General features: G+C 42.0%; 2 protein-coding genes across 2 annotated transcripts in view; one reads left to right on the top strand and one right to left on the bottom strand.

The window, feature by feature from the left end:
* nampt1 (nicotinamide phosphoribosyltransferase 1) overlaps positions 1-17,666 on the bottom strand; it is a 66,958-nt gene extending 49,292 nt beyond the window's left edge. The window contains exon 1 of the mRNA XM_084331157.1: positions 17,515-17,666. Within this exon, the coding sequence (XP_084187283.1) occupies positions 17,515-17,580 (66 nt within the window). The 5' untranslated portion in view covers positions 17,581-17,666. The remainder of the gene's footprint in view (positions 1-17,514) is intronic.
* A 1,186-nt stretch (positions 17,667-18,852) lies between these two features.
* Positions 18,853-27,625, top strand: part of gsap (gamma-secretase activating protein) — a 125,314-nt gene continuing 116,541 nt past the window's right edge. Inside the window, exons 1-6 of the mRNA XM_084330985.1 lie at positions 18,853-18,945; positions 22,710-22,780; positions 24,195-24,251; positions 25,031-25,100; positions 26,022-26,069; positions 27,424-27,512. Coding sequence (XP_084187111.1) covers positions 18,858-18,945; positions 22,710-22,780; positions 24,195-24,251; positions 25,031-25,100; positions 26,022-26,069; positions 27,424-27,512 — 423 coding nt within the window. The 5' untranslated portion in view covers positions 18,853-18,857. The remainder of the gene's footprint in view (positions 18,946-22,709; positions 22,781-24,194; positions 24,252-25,030; positions 25,101-26,021; positions 26,070-27,423; positions 27,513-27,625) is intronic.

The following is a 27,625-nucleotide window of genomic DNA, read 5'->3' on the forward strand; positions in this document are numbered from 1 at the left end:
AAACCACGGTACGGTACGTACCTCGGTTTTGAAGTTAAGGTTCGGTACGGTTTTCGGTACAGTGGGGGAAAGTTTGGCTTTCCATGTTCCACTCAGGGGTGATGTAGTGTGCAGTACGTGTACCTTCACACCCCTAATAAACAGAATAAATGCTCTACCATCCATCATCATGCCTCCCAGGCTCCCACACCATATGTTGCGGCTACATGTAGGCTGTCAAAAAGAGCCGCGAGGGGCTAAACAGAGGAGTATAAACACTGACACGCAACGGGTCCAATGCATCTAAAATGCTTTGCATCCTCGCCATTCCTGTATGCCTAACGCTAACTAAGCTAAGCTAACCCTGCTCAGAGGCAAAGAGAAAACAGCAGAGTTCCATTAGGGAGGAAAGGGGGGGGGGGGGCTGAGGCTCTCTGTCCAATGATTTTAAGTAGCAAAATGTTACACTATAAAAACGAACTGGATAGTTGATATATTCCTTTCATTTCAAATACTGCACTTTAATTTCAAGCGGAAAACTAATCTTTCCATTAAGAACTGATAATCAGGGAATTTAAACATTGTTGACATTGTTTTTTTGTGTTTATTTTAAAGAAAGGAAAGTCTAGTGCTGGTTGAGCATATGCATACTTTATGTTGATGGCCTTTGTCTATAATGTGGCCACAAAAATAGAAAGGTTTCATTATTTTGTTTGTTTGCAGTGCACTAAGTTAATACTTTGACAAATGTAGCCTATATTTTTCAGTCAGTTCGGTCTTTGTGTGCCAAACATTATTTATTTAAGGTACATTTTTTATTTTTAAATAAATGAGAAGTATGTTTACATTTTGAGTGTTAAAAAGAAAAGAAAAAAACAACGTACATCGAACCGAACCGAAAACCGTGACCACAAAACCGTGATACGAACTGTCGATTTTGTGAACCGTTCCACCCCTAGTAGCAGCCATACTGGCCAGCAGTAGTATAACTAGTAAGAGTAGGTAGGTATGGGATATATACAGATATAGATATAATACACAGGTATGTATACAGGTGTGTGAACAGGGATATATGCAGATATATCCAAACAGTTGTAGATAAATATATACGGTATAATTGTATATGGCTATCATACCGGTATGTAAACATGAATATATGGGTAGACTATAGGATGAGGTAGGTGGTTATGATTACAGTGAAGGCAGTAGATGGGTATTAGGAGGTAGGACAGGATCACTCCCAGTAACCCCAGACGGCTCTGAACACAAATCAAGGCTCAGGAGAGCAGCTTGAGACACTCAATAAACTTTATGATGGCAGCACGTTTCGGAGATAACCGCGTTTGTCCGGGTACATATGAAAGGGTTTATCTCCTGAAAGCATTAGGTATAATAACGTTTATTGAAGGGATCCAGCTGTCGTTCCACTACCTTCGTTCTACTGAAGCTTTCAATATTCGCTCATTTTGTCTAGGGATGCACGATATCAGCAATTATGACATCATCCCGATAAACTCGATAACGTTATTGATAGCTCCGATAACATATAATAAATTTTTTGGTTAAAAGAAATCCGGTGTGGGTGGATTTGGATGAAGGGCGCTTGTTTTTATTATAGCCTCCTCCCGTTTTGCCAGTACTGTGGTAAAACTGATAGCGTGTGGTTTAGGAACAGGGAGTTTTTCACAAATCCAGCGCTCCCCTTCTTGGCTGTGACGTAGTCACGTTACATTCGGAGACAGACAGTCGATCTGCCAATTACGTCCCTCCGCTTGCACCCACCTCTTCTTCTTACCACCAATCAGAAGCTCTTGTTCGTTTATTTACCTCCGGATTGTCGGCCATTATTCTACTCTGAGCTATAATGTTAGCTGCTCCCCGCCAGCCACATTGACAAGTACCAGCGCTTATACATTACTGGCAAATGTCTTGTTGCACTTGTGGCAACGAGCATTGTCAGCATCGACTTTAGTAAAATAGACCCAGACTTTTTTTGAGGAATTTAAACGTCGCAAACTAATCTTGTTGGCCGTTTTCTATCTCTCCTCTCTCGGTCTCTCTCTGCCTGCGCGAGCCGGCTGTGCTCTCTCTCACTCTCACTCTCACACACACACACACACACACGTGCTGTCGAGAGCAGAGCTGTGTGTGTGAGTGAGTGAGTGTGTGAGTGAGTGAGTGAGTGTGTAAGAGCACAGCCGGCTCGCGCAGGCAGAGAGAGACCGAGAGAGGAGAGATAGAAAACGGCCAACAAGATTAGTTTGCGACGTTTAAATTCCTCAAAAAAAAAACTCCATAATTTCTCGAGTACCGATAGCAGTACCGATGACGTCGGAGCTTATAAATACTATTTATTTTTTTTGATAAAAAAAAATATATATATATATACAGTTAAAAAAAATATTATAATACAATAAATATCGGTTATCGGTATCGGCTTGAGGAGCATAAAGTTATCGGTATCGGTGTCAAAAAAATCAATATCGTGCATCCCTAATTTTGTCTGGCTTCTTGTAAACCACTCGCTTTTGTTTATTTGCACCACCAAATAGATTTTTTTGTAGTCGTCTCTTGTAATACAATTGTCACAGGTCATGTCATTCAAAATGGTCCATTTTCTTTAAGAATCCATACCTTTACATGGACGGGACGGTATACCTTCATATTCAGTATAGCTCCCTGCTGTACCTGAATAGATATAACGCTCTGTCTGTTACTGCACTAATATGCACTATGCTCTCTCTCTGTCTGTTACTGCACTATGCTCTCTCTCTGTCTGTTACTACACTATGCTCTCCGTCTGTTACTACACTATGCTCTCCGTGTCTGTTACTACACTATGCTCTCTCTCTGTCTGTTACTACACTATGCTCTCTCTCTGTCTGTTACTACACTATGCTCTCTCTCTGTCTGTTACTGCACTATGCTCTCCGTCTGTTACTACACTATGCTCTCCGTCTTGATTGATTGAAAACTTTATTAACAGATTGCAGAATGGGTACAGTACAGTACAGCTCAATACATACAATTGTTAAGGGGATGCAGACCAGAGAAAGACTTTCGTCTTGTTTACATCAGGGTCCCCCATTTTCAATTCATCGTAACATATATGACATACATGACATACAGATAGACAGTACTGCTACATCTATACATTTATGACATACCAGATTTGCAAATACAGTACTGTTTGTGATACAAAAAGAGTCCAGAAAAAAAGTATATACATTTGACATAGAAACTGTACATTGGATTGGGTAGGTGGGGGGGACTGTACATTGGAGGTGGTTGGGTGGGTGGGGGGGGGGGGGGGGGGGGGTTGGGTAGGAGTGGGATGGGTGGGGTACACTGTACAAACAAAACTGTACATTGGAATATTGACAAGACCATACTTGGTAATTTACTGTACATTGGAGGGGGTTGTGTTCGGACATTTACAGTGGCCAGTTTCGAATTGCAGTCTCCCTTAGGTGTTTTTTGAGAGTGTTTTTGAAAGTGGGTAGTGATTCACATTCCTTTACAGCTTTGGGTAGGGCGTTCCACATTGATGTGGCATAATTGCGAAACGTGTTTAGTCCCTTGTTTGAGCCGAATCTGGGTTTAACATGATTTGTGGAGCTCCCTCTGGTGTTGTGATCGTGGTATTCACTGACCTTTGGGAAGTATTTTGACATGTACATGGGTACCTTGGTCGTGTAGTGTATCTTGTAGACCAGGCCCATTGCAAGTTGCTGTACTCTGTCGTCTACTCTAAGCCATCCTAGGTTGTCAAAGTGGGCAGGGGTGAGGTGGGTTCTAGGAGTAAGGTCAAGCAGTAGTCTGACCAGTTTGTTTTGAGATGTTTGTAATTTTGTTTTTAGCGCCTTTGAGGTGCTTTGGTACCATGAGGTACAAGCATAGTCGTAGTACCCTTGAATGAGTGCTCCTGCCAGAGTCTTCAGGGTATTCTTGTTTACCAGTGAGGAGATCCGGTACAAGAATCGAGTTCGTTGGTTGACTTTTTTTTATTACATTGGATGCCATTTTGTCACAGGAAAGATTTGCCTCTAGGATGGAACCCAGGTAGGTAATATCTTCTTTCCTTGTGACAATATTGTCACCCACTGTAACTGAGAAGCCGTCGGTCTTGCTGAGTTTGTTATTTGAACCGAAGAGAATGGACTCTGTTTTGCCCATGTGTAATGATAGTTTGTTATCAGCGAGCCATATGCAGATTTTGCCTAGTTCTGAGCTGAGGGTTTTCTCAACCTGTAACTTGTTCTTGTCAGAGACCAGCAGGGCTGAGTCGTCCGCAAACAGGAACAAGTTGCAGTCACAAGCTGATGACATGTCATTTGCATAAATTAGGAACAGTAGCGGACCTAGTATGCTTCCTTGTGGAACACCACAGCTTACTGTGAGGGGGGGGGGGGGGATAGGGTACCGTTTACCTCCACCATCTGCTCTCTCCCCTCCAGGTAGGATTGCATCCAGCTCACTGATAGACTATCAAAACCAATTGCTTTTAGCTTGTCAATCAGAATGGTGTGATTGACAGTGTCGAAGGCCTTTTGTAGGTCCAGCATGACCATGCTGCAGTATTTGCCCGCGTCCAGTCGTCCACCTCTTGTTTGATGTGGTCGTTTAAATAGAGAAGGCATGCGTCAGTGGAGTGGGAGGGCTGGGCGATATGGCCTAAATATGATATCACGATATTTTCTGACCTTTCGGCGATACACGTCACGATGTTTTTATTTTTTTCCCCAAACAATTCATTATGAGGCTTACCAAGACAGTATTTGAGTTTGCAAGCTAACATTAAAGACTAAATAAAATACCCATGCATTTAGCATTTTTATATTATATATTAGATTTAGATTATTGGATTATTAGATTATATATTGCATATATTTAGCAATGAGATATTATATGATTAATTGAAAATGGGGGACCCTGATGTAAACAAGACGAAAGACTTTCTCTGGTCTGCATCCCCTTAACAATTGTATGTATTGAGCTGTACTGTACCCATTCTGCAATATGTTAATAAAGTTTTAAATCAATCAATCAATCAATCAATAAATAGCATTTTAGCATTTTTATGAAACTACTGTATATTTGTATGTCTCTAAATGTTTTGATGAATTGAAAATGGAGGACCCTTATGTAAAAAAGCCGAAAGTCTTTTTCTGGTCTTCATCCCCCAGTCCACTGTTGTTGTATTGAGCTGTACTGTATTGTACCCATTCTGCAATCGTTAATAACGTTCTCATTCATTCGATCATTCAGCCGGCAACAGCATAATTTTGATTGACAGTCGAGTCTGCCAATTACGTCACACCGATTGAACCCGCCCTGCTGTTCTTAGCACCAATCGGCAAGCTCTATGCGTTTTTTACTTCCGCAATTGATTTTGACGAGAGCTGAGCTCAGCTCAACGACAACAACAGCTCCCTGCGGCAGACGAGTGATTACCAGCGCACCGCAGCATGACTAAACAAGCCATAATGATTTTATTGCAACGAATGTTATAATAAAAGCCTTTCCATACATCTGTCTGATTGAAAACTTTATTAACAGACCGCAGAATGGGCATGCACAACTCCGCACGGGCTGAGATATGAACAGTAACGCTTGCTATCTATGTCGTCATCGGACGTTGCTATGTTTGGGTAAATACGCTAATGTTATTGAACGTGTAACTAACTATATAACGTTAATGCCACAAAACGAATGCCTTTGTTAATAATAATTAGTAACTTTGATGCAGTAGTGTGTGTGGGGGCGGCGTTGTTCAAAAGTTTGAACGGGTGTGGACCAGATTGACGCGACACAATCCTCTTGGGCAAAACATCACGATATCCACAATACGTTAAAAAAGTGTATCGTTAATGAACTGTACCCGATATTTATATAATATCGTCATATCGCCCAGCCCTAAGTGGGATGTTCTGAAGCCAGATTGGAATTCGTAGATTAGATTTTTTTCCGCGAGGTATTTTTCGACCTGTTCGTATAAAAAATGTTCCATGACTTTCGAGATGGAGGCAAGGATAGAAACAGGGCGGTAGTTGCCTGGGTCTAATTTACTGCCTTTTTGTGCTCTCGCGATTTTGAAGTCCTTGGGGACGTGTCCCTGTTTTATGGAGAGGTTTATTATGTGCAGGGATTAAAGCAAAAAAGATTCTCCTGACTGAACTTTTTTTCTGGCCAAGTCATATTCTTATTTTAACCTCTACTGTATTTTTTTTTAATAGCGTTAGCGTTTTAAGGGAGCCTACTTGTAGAGCGAGCCTACTGTCCTGACTGTGACTATAGACCCTACTGTTGTGTGCTGGAGAGCGTGAATTAGGGCTGACCTTCGAAGCTTTTTTTGGCAATCGAAGCTTCGGGGCCGAGCTTCGATTTTAATTCGAAGCTTCGAGATTTTTTTTTTTTAATTTTTTTTTTTTATCTTATGTTGTGGGACTTGTACAGCACTTTCGTAAACGTTGTTGTTTTTAAATGTGCTCTATAAATAAAGTGGGTTGGATTAATTAATTAAGTAGCCCCTTTCGTGACTGACGCATCCAACAAGGTTTCACTCGGCTGTGTGATTTAATTCAAGGTGGATCGCTGTTGTCGTTTGAACAACTTCAGATTTCATGGGAACTACCAATCCCCCAAATCAAGAATGTTTAAGTTCAAGTTCAAGTTCTTTAATAGTTGTCATACAGAAGTACAGAATACTTTCATACAAAATGCTTCTTACTGTTACGCTCCAGAGACTGTGCTAGACAAGATAGTATCAAATAACATAATAACATAATATAGCATGAATTTAGAAGAAGAAAATGAGGTCACAGTGTTCGGTATAGACATATGTACAATGTTCTGAGTTACCATATAATATACAATACACAATACTATGCAGTGTACTAATGTACAGTACTATCTAGTGCAAAGCAGAAATGGGATGAGGTACAATTTTAGGTACAATTTACAGTAAGGTGTACGAGTTGTAGTGCAATCCTTCATCCATAAATATAAAGTGTGGGGAGTGGGTGCTACAGTGTGTTTGTTTAAAGTGGGTGTGTGCTATAAGTGTGTGGAGTGGGTGCTACAGTGTGTTTGTTTAAAGTGAGTGTGTGCGTGTGGATGTGTGTGCTATGTGCGTTTGGTGGTTGTTGTTGTGTAGTGTTCATTCATTGTTCGTTTAGCAGCCTGATGGCCTGGGGATAGAAGCTTCTTCTTAAGATGAATGAAGTAAGATTTTGATTATTTGAAATATGGCCTGTGTAGACTAAACTATGCACAGAATTATGTCAGTCTACAAGGTCCGGATTCTACATGGTCCGGCAATGTAGACCTTGTAGACTCCACTACAGACCAATTATCAGTGAATGTTCATGCATTTTTAAGAAGGGCAACTTCCACAAAAAAACAAAGAACTCACCAAAACATCTCAGTAGCACCTTATCTAAATGTTATATTTCATATATGGAGATTCATATTTATTTATGTATTGCATGCATTTCTACATTTTATTTCCTATTTTGTTTATTCATCCCAGTATCTTTCTTTCTTATGTGTGGAATTCTACAAGGTGCGCGCACACACACACACACACACACACCTACACACACACACACACACTTACATTTAGTCATTTAGCTGACGCTTTTATCCAAAGCGACTTACAAGTTCTGTACGACAAGACAGCAAGAAGGGTACAACTCTATCAGCTGAGTAACAATGTTCATCAAAGTGTTGCGTGTTACAGTGTAGGTTAGTTTATTAGGACAAGTGCATGACAGTAAGGTTAGTCACGGTTAGATTTTTTTTTTTTTTTTTTATCATTTCAGATAATGGTTGAAGAAGTGAGTCTTTAGTCGACGGCGAAAGATTGGACGGGATTCGGCTGTCCTAACTGGGATGGGTAGTTCACACACACACACACATCGAAGTAAAAAAAAAAATTTTAGAATTTTTTTTTTTGAATTTTTTTATTTTTATTTTTTTTAAAACTTCGATTTTTTTTTTAATGTTTGAAGCTTGTGCCATCGAATCGAACGTTCGAAGCTTCGAAGCATTTAAGACAGCCCTAGCGTGAATGCAAGTCTTGTGGCTAGCTTCTGATTGATGGCGAGCTAGCACCCCTCCCCACTTTGAACCATGAACTAAACGGCTTGTTATCATACAAACAAGGGACTAAACACGTTTCGCAATTATGCCACAACAACAATGGACAGTCTCCTCCCCACCGTTTGTATATATTTATTTACCACCAGGGACCGAAACTAAAGCCTGCCGCCCGCCAGGGGCGGTCAGTTTTTACCGTTGGCGCTTGACACTTAGAGGGCTGCCCGCCGTGTGACGTGTAATCAATCAAGTTCATAACGATACTCTTATTTTGAAAATCTGTGCGGGTCTCATTTCCGCCCCAAGCGCATCTCCAGTCATAATATCGATGGCTCTGGCAGTTAGCAACAATTAGGTTCGTATGATACTCTTATTTTGAAAAAAAACGTGGCAACGAGTCATATCCGCCCAGCCCTGCAGCGGGATACTATTGGCTAAGGGCTTCTGCTCGCAGTGCTCATGTCAACACAGGCAGTCTGCTCTAGAAGAGCGGACCTCCGTTACTGTTTAAACAATGACCCAGTCAACTATTCACTTTTAGTTTAATACATGACGAGGCATTGTCTAACGGTATCTAGCTGGCTAGCTACTGATAGCTGCTGATATCAACAAATGCTCCAGCAATAGTCGAGTGCGTAATACCTCCGTTCCCTCGTTAGCTCGCGTTAGCTAGCTCACGTTAGTCGATCTGTCCCAGTAAACTAAATTGTCTTAACGTTATCTACCGGGCTAGCAGTAGCTACAGATAGCTCCTGATATCAATGTCTTATAACATTGATTGAATGCGTATTCTAGCTGAGGGCATGTTGAATGTGATTTGACACAAGAACAGTAACGTTATAAATGGGTCCAGCTGCATCGCCGGAGAATCCTTGCATGCTGAATGTAGGGTCTAGCTGAATATAGGGTCTAGCTGCAGGGCCGGAGAATCCTTGCTGGAGCTGGAGGCTACTCAAGTATACACACACAGACAGTGGAGCTGTTTGCAGATAGCAAGCATTTTGACTTATTGCGTGGTGGCGATGTCTCGCAGATAATACAACTACAAGTATGATTATATGATATATATTTTATTTAAAAAAAATTTTTTTATATAAAATATATATATATATTTTTTTAATCAAAAAAATGTTGGCAGGTAAGAAATATGCTTGGCGGGTAGACTCTTCCCATCTACCCGCCACTGGCCGGTGAGTCAAAAAGTTAATTTCGCTCCCTGTTTACCACCCACTCACTCACCCCCTCCTAATGTACAGTCTCCTCCTCATCATATGTATATATTTACTGTTAGGATCTCTGGGTAACAGTACTGTATATTTGCATATCGTATATGTGACAAATGTAACAGTACTATTACTATATACCTGTAAGGCATGTATGTCCCTATGTCATAAATGTCATGTATGTTGTGTATGTCATAAATGTCACTATGAATGGAAAATGGGGGACCCTGATGATGTAAACAAGACAAACGCCCTTCTCTGGTCTACATCCCCTTAACAATTGTGTGTATTGCTACTGGATTTACAAGATCCAGAGTGAATGAATGAATGAAAACTTTATTTAATACACGAGACCCTCTTCTTGGGACCAAGTAAGGTTTTGTCGATAATCCAATGTATAGTTACAACCCCCCCCCATCCCACCCAACCACCTCCAATGTACAGTTTCTTCGTCAAATGTATATACTCTTTTTAGACTATTTTTGTATCACAAACAATAGGCTACTGTATTTGTAAATCTGGTATGTCATAAATGTATAGATGTAGCAGTATTGTCTATCTGTATGTCATGCGTGTCATATATGTTATGATGAACTGAAAATGGGGGACCCTGATGTAAACAAGACGAAAGTCTTTCTCTGGTCTGCATCCCCTTAACAATTGTGTGTATTGAGCTGTACTGTACCCATTCTGCAATCTGTTAATAACAATCAATCAATATTTAACAGATTGCAGAATGGGTACAATACAGTACAGCTCAATACACACAATTGTTAAGGGGATGCAGACCAGAGAAAGACGTTCGTCTTGTTTACATCAGGGTCCCCCGTTTTCAATGCATAGTGACATACATGACATACAGGTATATAGTAATGTTACATTTGTGACATATATGATATGCAAATATACAGTACTGTTACCCAGAGATCTCCCGGACAAATGGGAGAAAGACGTTTATTGAGCTTAAAAACAATTGATAACGCAAATAACGTTCTGATTAACAAAGTCATTCGTTTTGTGGCATTAACGTTATCTAGATTTATCAACATTCATACATTTATCAGAAAGCGAGCGGCGCAAGCACACACACGAAACACCACCAACAACAACAACAACGACAACAACACACTGCTTGTCGCGTAAATAACGTTCTGATTAACAAAAGGCATTCGTTTTGTGGCATTCACGTTACCTAGATTTATCAATAGCAATAGTAATATATATGTTTCTTTAGACTAGAATAAGTCAAATGAACTTACGGTCTCGTAAAAGTTGCCGCATGTTGTTGATGAGTCAAGTTTACTCGCGAGTAGAGCTAGACGCTAGAGAGTCTCAAAATGGGCGCTTCCCATTGGTGCTGAGCACAGCGGAGGCGGGTGAAAGGGCTGTAAACTCAGAACAATCTCGCCTTCTGGTTGGTTGCATTTGCCTGAGAATTTGCCGATTGCTCGCAAATGACTGTTTGGTGCGGCCGCGGTAGGGGAAAAAAGGATATTTGACGCCTCTGATTGGCTCAGGTTAAAATCCGTCACGACTCCGAATCAAATGACGGAATCTCCAAATCAAATGGACGGATATCCGTCCCAAGACGGAACGCTTTAATGCCTGATTATGTGTGTGATGACTGGGGTGATGGCGGCTGCTGAGTCTCTGAGGAATTTGGAGGGGATGTTGTCATGGCCAGTGGCCTTGTTAGGTTGGAGGGCGCTCAGTTTTTTGAGTACCTCATCTGTTGTTACCGTTTCCAGTTTGAAGTCGTCTTTGTGGACCCCTAGGTTCTTGTAGTATGCTACTATGTGTTCTACCCCATAATGCCCTGAGTGGGAGGGTAGTTTGTTTACCAGTGTTGTGGCTATGTTTGTGAAGAAACTATTTAAGTACTTGGCTACATCCAGCTTTTCTGTTTGATTGATTGATTGATTGATTGAAAACTTTATTAACAGATTGCAGAATGGGTACAATACAGTACAGCTCAATACACACAATTGTTAAGGGGATGCAGACCAGAGAAAGACTTTCGTCTTGTTTACATCAGGGTCCCCCATTTTCAATTCATCAGTGATGAGCGTGTTGTCCGTCTTTATGTTTATTGAGTAATTTCCAAAGCTCACGTGGTTTGTTTTTGTTTTCCTCGGTTTTGTCATTGATGATTTTTTTTTTGCTGTTTTGATCATGGAGTTTACATCATTTCTTAGTCTGTTTCTTTCCAGTTTGAGTTCAGTCACGTGGGCTTGGAGTTCACTGCCCGTGCTTATGGTAAGCTTTGACTGACTTTTACGAAACTCAGAGAATTTTTTGTCTCTGGTTTTCATAGCGGTCAGTATTTCAGCGTGCATCCACGGCTCCGCGCGATTTTTTACCCTGGTGGTTCTTAGGGGGGCCATGTTGTTTAGTATCGTTGAAAATTTGGTTTTGAAGCCAAGCCATGTTTCTTCAACCAGTGTACCATTGAGCTCATCTGACCAGTCCAGACCCTCCAGTTCAAGGTTAAAGGCCTCGCTAGAGTAGGTTTTGAGGTCTCTAGATGTGACTGTTTGTGACAGCCAGCCTCTTGTTTTAGCTTTTTGCGGGTACAGAATATCATATAATGATCACTAGTGATGCACGATATATCGGCCGCCGATATAATATCGGCCGATATGGCCGTTTTTTTACACATCGGTATCGGTCCGATATCAAGATAGGGCCGATAAAAAAAAAAAAAAAAAAAAAAAAAGAAAAATTACTCTTTTTTTTCTTCTTTTTACATGTTTTGGCCTTAAATAGTTTCAAAATATCAGTCATTTCTGAAAATAAGTTACAAAAGTAAAAAAAATTATGCGTTTTGGAAAATAGCTCTTTATTTGATTATCATAAAAAAGTGTTTTCTATACAGAGATATCGACATCGGTAAATATCGGTATCGGCCAGAACAGCAATATTAATATCGGTTATCGGTATCGGCCACAATTTTCACAACGGTGCATCACTAATGATCACTTAACCCGCATGCTATAACCCCTTTATTAGAGATCTTGGACTTGTCAGAGGTCAGGATGAGGTCAATGGTAGTCTGAGTTGACTCACACACACTATGGTCTCTCTCTGTCTGTTACTACACTATGCTCTCTCTCTGTCTGTTACTGCACTATGCTCTCCGTCTGTTACTACACTATGCTCTCTCTCTGTCTGTTACTACACTATGCTCTCTCTCTGTCTGTTACTACACTATGCTCTCCGTCTGTTACTACACTATGCTCTCTGTTGTGAAGGGCCAGATTAAACCGAATATATATATTTATTTATATATATATATTTAATTGTATTTGTATATTCTCTAATATTCCCTGATATCCCTTGTATATTCCTTGTACAATATGCATTGAATATCCATTCTAGCCTACTGAACATCCCATAATAGTCTCCATTCTACTATTGGTCGAGACCTTGGTGCCAGGCTGCCATACCCCTCAGACCCAGTTCAAACGTACCGCTCCACATGTACGAACAAGTCCTAGTTCCGCGTAGGAATCTGGCTACCGCACCACTAATGGGACTATTTGTTCATAGTGCGTATATATACTGCGCTACTAAAGTAGGACTTTCTTTTCAGTCCAGTTTCTTACCCTCCAATAGAGTCACAGACGTAAAGCCTCCCCGCGACGCCACGTGTGGGAGTAAGGCCAAGCTCGCCTACCATCGGTATTGAGACATCGTGTATATTAATATTTGAATAGTCATATTTGGCACTATATCGTCGAGTTGGACGTAGTCTATTAAGCTAATAATAGTCTGTTAATATATAGTGCTTCGTGCGGTGAGAATACTACCGTAGTCAGTACCCCATCGTTTCGGGCAGAGAACTGGCTGCTTACCCAGGGTGGTTGACCCCATGTGAAGCTGCACCCGAGGAGCCCCAGAGCCGACGAGCGAGTGGACCTGTATACCGGATTATTCGACTGACGACAGCCCGCCTTCCCAGGCACGGATTATGCTTTGTATACTTTGATTATTCCATGGATAAAGACCCCCGACACTGCCGTGTGTTGGAACCCCCCCCCCTGGAGAGGACGCAAGGTGAGGAGACGCTCTGCAAGACGAGGTCGCTTCACGTCTCTCCCCCGTGGACCGGAGAGAGCCGGCCCACAAAGAGTCCACCTGCTTTCATCTGTGGTCCAAGGATCGCCGGCGCATTGAACAGCACTACAGTGGGTTCACCTGGGATACCCTTGGCCGGACGAGGCAGCCGGATTCTACCCCCCCCCCCCCCCTACTCCTGTCGGCTTACAAGCGACCGGATTAACCCCCTCTAGTGTATCTAGTATATAATCATTAAAGTATCATTGCTGTTATTCCTTAACTATTCCAGGTCGTATATTTACCACCTGCGCCTTCAGAGATTGGACATTCTCTATTGATATACCGACGAATACTCTTTGCCATAAAAGTGCATACTATTTCAATTCATAAATGTAATTAAGTGATTAAGTGCTTGTTCTACACACCATCGCTGTGTAGAAATAAAGACCTGTTTCGACTTCGTACATTTGTGTTGGATCCGTTTCATCTACGTGAGAGTGTTTATGATAATATATTTATGCCGTGTACTGGGTGGCCGAATATTAAGTACAAAGGTAGTGGTAGTAAGTATCATATCTAGTAATACAGTCAGGGAATTGTACCCCTCAGTTACACTCTCTCTCTGACTGTTACTGCACTATGCTCTCCGTCTGTTACTACACTATGCTCTCTCTCTGTCTGTTACTGCACTATGCTCTCCGTCTGTTACTACACTATGCTCTCTCTCTGTCTGTTACTACACTATGCTCTCTCTCTGTCTGTTACTACACTATGCTCTCTCTCTGTCTGTTACTACACTATGCTCTCTCCCCGTCTGTTACTACACTATGCTCTCTCTCTGTCTGTTACTACACTATGCTCTCTCTCTGTCTGTTACTACACTATGCTCTCTCTCTGTCTGTTACTACACTATGCTCTCCGTCTGTTACTGCACTATGCTCTCTCTATGTCTGTTACTACACTATGCTCTCCGTCTGTTACTACACTATGGCGACCTACAGCAGCTGACTACGGTTGACGGTAATTAAAGTAGCTATGCTTCTCTCAAGGGTGAAGTTGCTGTGGTGCCACACAAACACACACAGGCTCTTTCCTGACATGCACCCGTCAGACTAATATAGGCGTATTCTCCCTGCACTCTGTTTTCAATTTCTATCATTCCAAAGTCCTCTCTCTGTATCTATCTCTGCCTGTTTATTTCACAATCCAGCTGCTGAACACTTTCACTTTCATTCTGTCTCAGTTCCCTCAGAGTGTCACGTCCAGATTGTCCACTCGACATTATTCATTTATATGTTGCAAATAAATACATGCACCTACGTTTTTTTCCTTCTTATCAATGGCTACCATACACTAGCACCCGGCACACATCACACTACACAATAGCTGAACGGCTCAGGAGACAGGGATTGATATCAGCCAATTAAGGGGAAGGGATGATTATGTGGCCTTGATGTCAGAGACCAGATTGGGAATTTGGCCAGGAACGTCATTGGCTGGAGGAGATTGTACAAACTAACATTTATATAATATTACAGGCCTGATCAAATAGATTTAAAAAAAAAAGGAGGTAATTAAGAGAGAAAGAAGCGTGGACATTGTCAAATTTACCGCTATTATACAGGGAAAGTAACCCCCACCAAAGATCTGGTTATTATGAAGCAGTAGTAACCTATTTAAAAAGTACATTTCCTACTCTGTCCTGTTCTGATATTTCACTTCACGAGCCAATTACTACACTATGGAGAAGCTTTATGTATTTTACCCAATACATGTCACCCCCTCCTCCCTCTATCCCTCCAGATTTTGTCACATGATCCGGCACATCAGCCAGGTGTTGCCCCCTTTGTGATACACTGTCACTGGACCCGCACATACATGACACAAACACTTGTCTCTCTTGCACATGCAAAGACATTTAACTAGGAACTGTCCTGTGAGAAAAAACAGACACGTGGTTATCACTTCAACACACGCATACCACAAACTAAACAATAAAACCAGTGATTGTGAGTTTTTCTTTTCTTTTTCAATTCCTCCTTGTGACTACAATAAAGTCCACAATCGATTGACAATAATCAATATTTTGAGGCAAAGGGAATGATGTCCAGTCCACTCAGTTCTCCTTATATTAGACTAATGTTCAAGGTGCCTCTTCTATCCAGTCGCCAATGTATACATACTGTACATTGTGCTTTCTCAATATATTATATTCTCAGAAAGTTGTCTCAACGTTTGATTCAATCAAATAAAATATATTCTTACCGTCTATATATTTATCCACATCTGTCTAGACTGTACATACCTGCATATATAATCCTTTTTACATATCTGTAGATACTATATCTATACATGTCATATCCCTTACCTACTCTTACTAGTTATACCGTTCTTTATACCGGCATTACTGTACGGTAATGTACAATACTTAACTACAGCTCTGTACATAGATCTGATTAGCACTATTACTCAGTAGTACTCATTTTATATATTTTATATCCACTCACCTGTACATTGTATATTTACTATTGCCCTTCACTGTTACATTTGCACTCGAGTCTGGTTGGATCTTGCCCATTTATTTTCGTACTGTACTTGTGCAGCTGAATGATGGCAATACATTTGAATCTATTCTAATCTAATCCGGTATGATCCAACCCCAGACTTGGCGGTGTGTGTGTGCACCCTACCCCGCCGAGCAGGATGCACCTCACGGCCTGCTCCCCCTGCTCGACCTTGCTGCTCGTCTCTCTCTTTATTAACCTTCTGTCGTGTGGCAGTGAAAGGGTTAATAATGATTTCATAACAAGGAAACCCACGTGACCCCCCCCCCCCCCCCCATCACGCTATTCTCTAAAACTAGTTTCGCTTTTGATTCATAGGAAACAGACACACAGGGGCGGAAACGAATGTGATAGATAAACCAATCTAGTCGAACCTAGTTTATCTCGTTATTTCCTTTTTGTCTCCAACCGTCCCATGTACGGTCCAGCAGCAGCACATCCACCAGACATGCAGCTCGCTGCCTCTTTCTTTAATATCAGCCCCCCTGTGCTCTCCCCGTTAGCATGCTGCTAGCTCCTTTCGTGACTGTGATGCACCGAGTGAATCCAGTCACTTGCTCCTCAATAGGAAACCAACGTATGTTGACCATGAAGGACTGGTTCTGGCCGAACCGTTCGTTATACAAGTATCACAGAGACGTTTTAAAGGTACTCACAGTTGCACGAGGGTTTCCGACAGAGATACGGGATGGTTTGAAGGCTCTGCGTTGCTAATAGACATTTTAAATATTTTTTATAAACCGGTCAACACTAGCATTATTTCCGGCGTTGGGTGCATGATGCGCATGCGCTGTGATCACAGCGCAGGCGCACAAGGCAGCCAACGCCGGAAATAACGCCGTTGAGCAATGTTGACAAATTTATAAAACATAATTTAAAATGTCTATTAGCAACGCAGAGCCTTCAAACCATCCCGTATCTCTGTCGGAAACCCTCGTGCAACTGTGATTACATTTGAAACGTCTCTGTGATACTTGTATAACGAACGGTTCGGCCAGAACCAGTCCTTCAGGGTAAATCTAGGTTGGTTTCCTATTGAGGAGCACGTGACCGTGGATTCACTCGGTGCATCACAGTCACGAAAGGGGCTAGCATGCTACTAGCTAATACAGCTATCGGTCACGGCGAAGAGACAGATATCGCCAATACTAAAGCAGAGCCGGGGGATAAAGGATGGTGTTTTTCAGCGGAATATTCTTCCCTTGTCTCGTGTTTAAACAGAATCGGGGATGCTTGCTCGCTGTGTGTTGGTACCCTCTCTCTCTCTCCTCCACAGTAAAGTCGGCCTAGTGGTGGTGTGTGTGAGCCTAAAAACTGGGCATCTCAAACGTATAGACTCACGCCCCTAACCTCAACCCCATTGGACCTCGCGCGCCACCTCAACCGCCCATTGGACGCGACCGCGTGACACGCGCGAGATACCTGGTTGTTAAGCGAGTCCCCGCCGAACCGCGGTCACCAAAGGCAAGGGATGATATTAGATGATGATGGTGGCCTTGGGAACCGATGGAACCACCTTGACGGTTGATTTTCTTCCACCACACACCGGGCCCCCTTTCCTCACTGTGGTCGTCGGTAACCGCGCTTACCTTGTAGGAGTCGGTGGCCAGCAGTATGTTGAAGTCGGGGTCTCTCAGACCGTCTCTGTGCTCCATCTTTCAGTCGCAGCTGTCACTGTAGTGTTGTGTCGCGCGCTGTGGTGCTGCTGCTGCTGCCGGGGAAGAAGTCAACCGTCTCAACCGTGAACCGACCTCGCTGTTCTGTCGCTGGGGGGCGGCGCTGCAGAGGAGCCGAGGGAGGGGGTGGGCCTTAAGAGAGGGGGCGGCGGTGGAGAGGAGCCGAGAGAGGGGGGGGGCGGGCCTTAAGAGAGAGGGCGGGCCTTAATAGAGGGGACGGGCCTTAAGAGAGAGGGCGGGCCTTAATAGAGGGGACGGGCCTTAAGAGAGAGGGCGGGCCTTAAGAGTGGCATTCGTCATGACATCTCGATTCTCGAACCCCACTCGGGCTGCTATTCGGCTGTACTCGGCTCGTGGCGGTGGTGCATCATCGGGATCCCCTGTGGTCTCGACGTAGAGCCCTTACGTCACACGCACCCGCCCACGCCTCGCCCCCTTGGCGCGGTAACGAACGTTGACCACAGGAGGGCGGTGTTTGTCAAGGAAACAATAAAATATTTTGTTTGTTTGTATTTTAAACATATTTAATAATACATAGTAGTTCATTAAACACAGTAAATAACATATAAAGCAATATAGACATTTTCGAAAAATGTAATTAATAATAAAACATGGGGGATTTCTTATAGAAATATATAAGTAGATGTGTGTGTGTGTTGACGTCTAGCCAGAAGGCTACTTTGTGCGAAGGCCTAATCAAGACCCCCCGGCCCCCCCCCCATCAATTCACACAAGTGTAAAGTGTTCTTCTGAGCTATAACAAATAACTAGTAGTATACAAATAGAAAGAGTCAATGCAAATTAAAATGGACCGGAACAGTCTGCCCCCTCACAGTGATCAGACCAGTCAGTGATTCAGCGGGGTGGTGAGAGATTCCTGTCCCCCTGGGAGTGATGTTTACCTCGGCCTATAGAAGCGACTCCCCCCGCTCGCTCTTTTTTCATCCAGGGGGGAGGAGGGAATATAAAGGACTGGACCGGAGCGACGTGACATTTCCGCATGTTCATTATAGGCTACAACGTGGCTCGAAAGCAAAATAACGAGAAGTGACACCTTGTTCTTTTCTACTTTCACTTGTGTTCGCCTCCCTGCTTTATTACGTTTAGTGGACAACCTTATGTCACATGATGATGCGCAGCCTGTGTCCACGGCTCTCTCGGGTCGGACACCTCCTCGTTGTGGTTATGTAGCCTTTACAAAAATACTACATTCTGCTTTTTCTTAATACATAGCAGCTGGAATGTAAGTGAACAACATGCTGAAACTGCAGACACGGTTCGACCTGCAGAGAGACGTGGTGTCGGACCACTTCAAGAAAGAAGCGCCGGGTGGGAGACTCCGAGGTGAGGCTGGTGGCTGACAGGTGTCTGGGGGGACGGGGGAGAGTTGACGTTTTTATTTATTTATTTTTTTTTATTTTTTTTGTAGTTTGATTAATTATGGCAGCTTTTTAGTTTTCTCCCCCTAGTGGTGGCCTTTTGTATTTAATATTTAATCATTTAACATAAAGAATAGTGCATTTAAAATTAAGTGTGTGTAGATATATGTATTATATTCACAATCACTGAGTATAGTTAGAGAAGCTGTGTAGGGTTAAATACGTTTACTTCTTCCTACTCGTTTTCGGACATGTTAAGTTCATTGTTAATTTGTTTGAACTACTTTGTTTTGTATGTATGTATTTTAATTAAATAAAGATTTAATTAAATAATTCAATTCAATTTCAGTAGCAAGACAGAGGGACCTGGCTGTAACATTGCTAACATAACTTATTTCCTGTGTTTCAACAGCAATAGCACTTAGCAATGAGTACATTTAGTATGATTAATTATAGAAATGACTTATTTCTTATAATAAAACACAAGACAATTGTGCCCTAAATGATGAGGATCAGCACTCAATGAAGAAGCCAAAAGAACATCATGCCTATAAATACTTACTATGTAACTAACTACACACTAAACAGCACCGTCGCCAACTTCAACATACCCATTATTTATATGTAGTCTGCCGGTTGGTGTAATTTAGCTTGATTGATTGATTGATTGAACATTTTATTAACAGATTGCAGAATGGGTACAGTACAGTACAGCTCAATACACAACAATTGTTAAGGGGATGCAGACCAGAGAAAGACTTTTTTTTGTCTTGTTTACATCAGGGACCCCCATTTTCAATTCATCATAACATATATGACATAGGCTACATATACTGCTACATCTATACATTTATGACATACCAGATTTACAAATACAGTATTGTTTGTGATAAAAAAAGAGAGTATATACATTTGACGAAGAAACTGTACATTGGAGGAGGTTGGGTGGAGGGGGGGGGTGGGAAACTGTACATTGGAGGTGGGTGGGTGGGGGGGGGGGTAACTGTACATTGGATTATCGACGAAACCTTACTTGGTCCCAAGAAGAGGGTCTCGTGTATTATTGGGTTAGGACATTTACTGTACATTGGAGGGGGTTGGTTAAGACATTTACAGGGGCCAGTTTCGAATTGCAGTCTCCCGTAGGTGCTCTTTGAGAGTGGTTTTGAAAGTGGGTAGTGATTTACATTCCTTTACAGCTGTGGGTAGGGCGTTCCACATTGAAATGTGTTTAGTCCCTTGTTTGAGCCGAATCTGGGTTTAACATGATTTGTTGAGCTCCCTCTGGTGTTGTGGTCGTGGTATTCACTGACCTTTGGGAAGTATTTTGACATGTACATGGGTACCTTAGTCGTGTAGTGTATCTTGTAGACCAGGCCCATTGCAAGTTGCTGTACTCTGTCGTCTACTCTAAGCCATCCTAGGTTGTCAAAGTGGGCAGGGGTGAGGTGGGTTTTAGGAGTAAGGTCAAGCAGTAGTCTGACCAGTTTGTTTTGAGATGTTTGTAATTTTGTTTTTAGCGCCTTTGAGGTGCTTTGGTACCATGAGGTGCAAGCATAGTCGTAGTACCCTTGAATGAGTGCACTATGAGATGTCAATTAGACCGCCAGGCTACCTCATAAATTACATCGGACAAAGGCAGGTTACAAGAATTTGATCCATGTAAAATTAACAAGACAACACTTGTTCATACAATTATTCCGTTTTACAAAATTAAACAAATTACAATGATTGACATATACCATCATCGTACTGTATATCTCACCCCCAACCCCACCCAGTGCAAACAACAATATACCAATATATATATATATACGGTATATAGATCTCAAAATTAGAGTCAACCAATAGCTGGTAGTGAAAGACAACGAGAGGGGGTAACAAAGTAAATGTGAACAGACAGCACTCGTTCATATACTGGATTGTCTAATGGTTTCCAGCTGTCTGACTCTGACTCAGAGTCAGTAGGAGAAGACGGCCTGTCACACTGTTATGCAGGGGAGAAGCCCCCTATATTAGTGCACCGTTTGGAATTCTGAATTTGGGAGAGACACGTTTTTTTTGTGGGGGGGGGGGGGGGTATCAATAAGGACACAACCCTAAGGATTCACCGACTTCATAATGCACATTTGTATAACTTTTGAAAGGTGAGAAACCTAGCATGTTAGCTTAGGATATTCATGTGATATGTGTCTTCAGACTGTTAGTTGAATGGTCAGTTTATATCTGTCTCTACTCAAACATTCAACTAAACTAAACATAGGCCTACAGTAATGTTGGTCCTGTTGGTAGTAACTCAACTTGAACATCCTATTATTATTATTATTATTATTATTATTATTATTATTATTATTATTATTATTATTATTATTATTATTATTATTATTATTATTATTATTATTATTATGTAGGCTTATAAACGAAGTATTTTCTTTACCATAATGTTTCAAGGGTGAAATCTACCATTGTCTTCACCTTACTGTCAGACTGGTCATATGGTTGTCTTACTGTCAGACTGGTCATATGGTCTGTCCTACTGTCAGACTGGTCATGTGGTTGTCTTACTGTCAGACTGGTCATGTGGTTGTCTTACTGTCAGACTGGTCATGTGGTTGTCTTACTGTCAGACTGGTCATATGGTTGTCTTACTGTCAGACTGGTCATATGGTCTGTCCTACTGTCAGACTGGTCATATGGTTGTCTTACTGTCAGACTGGTCATATGATTGTCTTACTGTCAGACTGGTCATGTGGTTGTCTTACTGTCAGACTGGTCATATGGTCTGTCCTACTGTCAGACTGGTCATGTGGTTGTCTTACTGTCAGACTGGTCATGTGGTTGTCTTACTGTCAGACTGGTCATGTGGTTGTCTTACTGTCAGACTGGTCATATGGTTGTCTTACTGTCAGACTGGTCATATGGTCTGTCCTACTGTCAGACTGGTCATATGGTTGTCTTACTGTCAGACTGGTCATATGATTGTCTTACTGTCAGACTGGTCATGTGGTTGTCTTACTGTCAGACTGGTCATATGGCTGTCTTACTGTCAGACTGGTCATATGGTCTGTCCTACTGTCAGACTGGTCATATGGTTGTCTTACTGTCAGACTGGTCATATGGTCTGTCCTACTGTCAGACTGGTCATATGATTGTCAATGACTTCTATTGTTACCTGACAGTTTTCTTAGGACAGTCCCCTTGTCCCGGTCAACAGTCCTAAGAAAACAGGTGAAATCAGGTGACAACGGATGTCATTGTCTTGCCTCATCCAGGACAATTAAGGTTATCTATCTATTTGACTAGAAGCTAAAGAAGTCTACATTGGATATCGTTTAAAGGGAAGGGTAGCTAGGCTCCCTGCAGCCTTGCCAAAATAACCTCTTCCAAATGTTCATTCATTAAACATTTAGGCTATTTATGATGACTTATTATAAACTGTTTAGTAATGAATATTATATTTAGACTGCATGTGATAATTAGGCTAATTCGTATTTAATATTTAATTTAGCTAACAATTGCTACCATAAGCTACTGATAACTTTGATAGGATATCTCAATGGCAGGCTACAGTAAATCCATGCATAATGATTCTGAGGTAGCAAGGCTGGAGAATGAATAGAAAAACATAGGATGTGAATGGAAACCATTTTCATTATCAACATTTTAAAGCTGTCACAATAAGCCCATGTATAATAATAACTAGTATTATACATGTGTGTTCTGTTACAGAATACTCCAGAGCCGTGGATACTTGTATCCTCAACATTGAGAGAGATGGAGGGATTCTCTACTCTTGGAAGGTAAGCTGGGATAGAGATGCTACTAGTCTAGATAGAGATGCTACTAGTCAGTGTACTAGTCTAGATAGAGATGCGACTAGTCTAGATAGAGAGGGGGTCGCCAGATGATTTCCAAAAAAAAAAAAAAATTATATATATATACACTCCAAAAAATTTTTTTTTTTTTTTAATGCAGTCAGGCCACTGAACTTAGAAGCAGGCCAGGCCAGTGTTTCTAGTTGCAGCGGTGCAATAGTTAGATAACCTAGGTGGGGAACAACTAGAAGATCACTGCAACTCACACAAGTCGGAGAACTATCTCTCTCTCTCTTGCACACACACACACACACACACACACACACACACACACACACACACACACACACACACACACACACACACACACACACACACACACACACACACACACACACACACACACACACACACACACACACACACACACACACACACACAAAGGGAGCCGCATGTGATTGGTGGAGGCGGGACCCTTACAAAAAACAAAAAATCCATCAAAATCAGTGTTGTTGCTAATCATTGATACATGCTAGCCTGTAATAATCCCCTGCAGAAAAATCTACTTTGCATTTGATATATTGCAAATATATGCCATCACACACACTGGCATTTAAAGGGTTAGAATTATAAAATGAATATGTGGTGTAACTGGTGTTATGATCAGGGCTGAAGTTGAATAAAATATTTATGAAAGAAAAAGTGGTAAATTATTTCAACATATAGTCATATTTTTATGGTGTTTTTGAAGAGGACAATTTAGTAATTTTTTTTCAATCTGACATTACAAAAAAACAGAAATCCATCAAAATCAGTGTTGTTGCTAATCATACATATGCTAGCCTGTTTTTTAACAATAATTTGTGATGCCATCACAAACACTGGCATTTAAAGGGTACAAATAAAAAAATTCCTGCACCAGAAGTCTTTGTAACAAAAAAATTCCTCGCTTAAAAAGTGGCCTGACTGGGGCTATATTTCGCACTATATTTCCTGGCCTGAATGATTTCCCCAGTCCGGCCTTGGTTAAAAGCCTCCAATGCTTAGTAGTGTGTGTGCGTTTGAACGTTTGCATGTTTCAACCATACATTTCCATTTAAAAAAATTTAATAAAAAATAATAATAATTTTATTTTTATTATTATAATCTTTTACCTCCTATAATAGTGGGGGTCGCGGCTCTCTGACACCGTTATTTCGTTATCCCCCCCCCCCCCCCCCCCCCCCCCCCCCCCCCCCCCCCCCCCCCCCCCCCCCCCCCCCCCCCCCCCGCACGTCCCTTTAAAGCTTTCTCGCTACCGACCACCCCCGTAACGTTGTTCATTGCTCCATTCACCTCACAGTCCCGCTTTCTGTGATTGATCAGAATCTAACACATTATCTTCTTCTTCTCCTGTCAGGGAGCAACAGGGACAACCAGGATTGGGAAATATGACCCAAACACCGAACAGAATAAGGTAATTCTGGCATCAAAATGACTGTGTGTGTGTGTGTAGCCTGTTCTGTGTATTGTGTTGTTTTGTATTGTATTCTGTTGTATGTGTGCTTGTGTGTGTTCGGTGTCTTCTATAACTCAAGGCAGGATGGACTCTAGAGGTAAAGATGCCGGCCAAGGGTGACTGAAGGGTGGCTACATCTACGATGCCCACCGTCCTGCCTAAGTGCCCCTGAGCAAGGCACTGAACCCGAAAACTGCTCCAGGGTGCAGCACTGTACTGCACTGCAGGCGGCCATGACCTCTGACCTCTGAAATACACACGTGTGAGGGACTGTCTGTGTAACTAGGAGGGATGTGTGAAAAGACGAATTTCAATTACCTTGTGTACACACTGACAATAAATCTACTAACTTGAATAATTTTGACAACTAGGTGTGTGTGTGTGTGTGTGTGTGCGTCTGCGTGCGCGCATGCGTTTAATAGAAACGGATGGAAAAAGAGAAGAAAAATGTCAAGTTGAACCTTTCAGATTTCTGCTGCTACAGCCGTTTTTACTGCTGGTGGTGGCAGAACTGTGAGTGTGTGTGCGTGCACATGTGTGCATGCACAGAGCAACCCTGCACTCTGACCTCTCTGATGAAATACACACATGTGAGGGACTGTGTGTGTAACTAGGAGGATGTGTGAAAAGACACATTTAAATGACCTTGTATACGCTGAGCCTGACAATAAAGAAATCTTCTAACTCCTGTATAATTTTGACAACTAGGTGTGTGTGTGTGTTTCCGTCTCCTACAGCTCCTCTACACCTTTGACAAGCAGGTGTGTGTGAGCAGCTGTTCTCTGAACCAGGAGCAGACTCTACTAGGTGAGACGGACTGATGAAACAAGAGGTTTTCATGTGATGTCATAATGTCCCTCAGCAGCCATTAACAGTGGCCATTTTGTGTTCCTCCATTCATACATTTTTTATTCTTCTAAATTCCATTGGACGATCATATATTTTACGCTTTATCCTTTTAAAGGGGCACTTCGCCGAAAAAGCGGTGCTGATTTATTTTGCACATAATCTCACACACATCCAAAAACTAAACAGTTTTGCACACGTCTATTTAGTTTGACAATTATTGAGAGTAAATGAATGTGTGCAAAACTGTTTCTAGTTTTTGGATGTGACTCTTATTTTCTATTTACATTTTGGGACGTGAAATGGCCACATGAGAACAACCATACATTGTTTCCACTAGCACCATTTTGCATCCCCAATTAAATTAAAGGGATGGGTCAGTGATTTTGCACTTAGGTACATATAATATATATTCAATTTGTATTACTGAATGAAACCGTAAACAGAGAGGCCTATTGGGATGTTGGATCATAATGTGAAAAACTGTGATTTACCTTGCCTTGCTACCTCTCTATCTTTTTTATGCTCGCTTATGCCTGTATTTCTTACTGCTGTGAAGCACTTTGAACGGCAATTTCTTCATGAAAAGTGCTATACAAAATGTATTATTATTATATATTTTGTAGGTACAGGTATTTGTATATGTATAGATATCTTTATAGGTAGGCCTACTGATCATGTCGCTTGCCACAGAGAACGTTGTCCTCCATGATAACTGTGGTTTAAGGGGCTGCTTCTGCTTGTTAGCCTCACAGACAACACTACTGCTGTCAGACGGGGTGATACAGCATCACTCTAACTACTCCCCCTGCAGAGTCCACAGCAGGAATCACATTAACTGAGTTATTCTGCATGACATCTCTTCCTTGGCCTTTCTTTCAGCTGTCAGCTTGGCACAGCGGCACACAGGAGAGGAACGACTCAAACCAGGTAACACGTGCACGCACACATTTTTATCCACTTTTTCTCCCATTTTCTATATTTTCTCCCATCCCAATTTCGTATCATCCAATTCAACCCTCCCCTGTCACGAACGCTGTTTCTTGCCTCCCACAAGCCGGCTGCAATGTGGACTAAGTCATACATAGCACAAGTCCCCTCCAGTACTTGAGGTAACAACAGTCGCATCTTTTCACCTGCGCAGCTCGATCTCTCAGTGGCGAGGAATAACGCGCTCACGCTGCCCCCGACACTTCCTGATTCTACTGCGCAGGCGCACCAACCGACCTGTAGGAGTCGCTTTCCACAACCCCCGTTCCCCACCCATCAGTTTCCCACCCCCTAATACGGCCAATGTGTATTAGTACGGACGACCAGCTAAACTGAAAGCAATGTGGAGCGCTGGGCTCGAACAGGCGAGCCCAGTGTCTCCGCATTCGTGGCAAGCGCCTTGCCCACTACGCCACGTAGCCGCCCACTAATATATATATATATATATATACACATACATACACACATGTACACCTACGGGAGGCTGCAATTCGAAACTGGCCACCGTAAATGTCCAAACCCCCCCACCCCTACCCCCTCCTAATAGACAGTCTCCTCCCCACCGTATGTATATATTCTCTCCCCACCGTATGTATATTTCTCTCCCACCCATCCACCCCCTCCTAATGTACAGTCTCCTCCCCACCGTATGTATATATTCTCTCCCCACCGTATGTATATATTCTCTCCCCACCGTATGTATATTTCTCTCCCACCCACCCACCCCCTCCTAATGTACAGTCTCCTCCCCATCATATGTATATATACTCTCTGTCAGGATCTATAGGTAACAGTACTGTATATTTGCATATCGTATATGTCACAAATATAACAGTACTATATACCTGTATGTCATGTATGCCCCTATGCCATAAATGTCATGATGTCATAATATGTTGTGTATGTCATAAATGTCACTGAATTGAAACTGGGGGACCCTGATGTAAACAAGACAAACGTCTTTCTCTGGTCTGCATCCCCTTAACAATTGTGTGTATTGAGCCGTACTGTATTGTACCAAGTCTGCAATCTGTTCAATAATGTTTTCATTCATTCATTCATTCATTCATTCATTCATTCATTCATTCATTCACACACATGCATACCCACACGTCCTCATTCTCTCTGTCAGCTGTTTCAGTGAGAGTAACAGCTATGTGTGGTTTATTGTCCCAACCATGTTAACTATTACCTCTTTCTCTAGAGTTTAACCTCTCTATCTCTCTCTCCATCTCTCTGTATCACTATCTCTATGTCTCTCTCTCTCTCTCTCTCTCTCTCTCTCTCTCTTTAGTATCTAAGTGTCTGACTCTATTAATAGAGATTCATCCCATCAACAACACTAAAGTCCTCAAAGCAGTTGACTGCAGGGTCAGAGTTCAGGTAACCTGTGTGTGTGTGTGTGTGTCATGCATTTCTGTTGCTGTTGTAGACAATAACTAACTGGTGTATGTGTGCACAAACAAAAACAAATGAAAAACTGTAGCAGATGTAGA

Source organism: Notolepis coatsorum, assembly GCF_963971535.1.
Source record: "Notolepis coatsorum genome assembly, chromosome: 15".
In the NCBI taxonomy this organism is placed as follows: Eukaryota; Metazoa; Chordata; class Actinopteri; order Aulopiformes; family Paralepididae; genus Notolepis; species Notolepis coatsorum.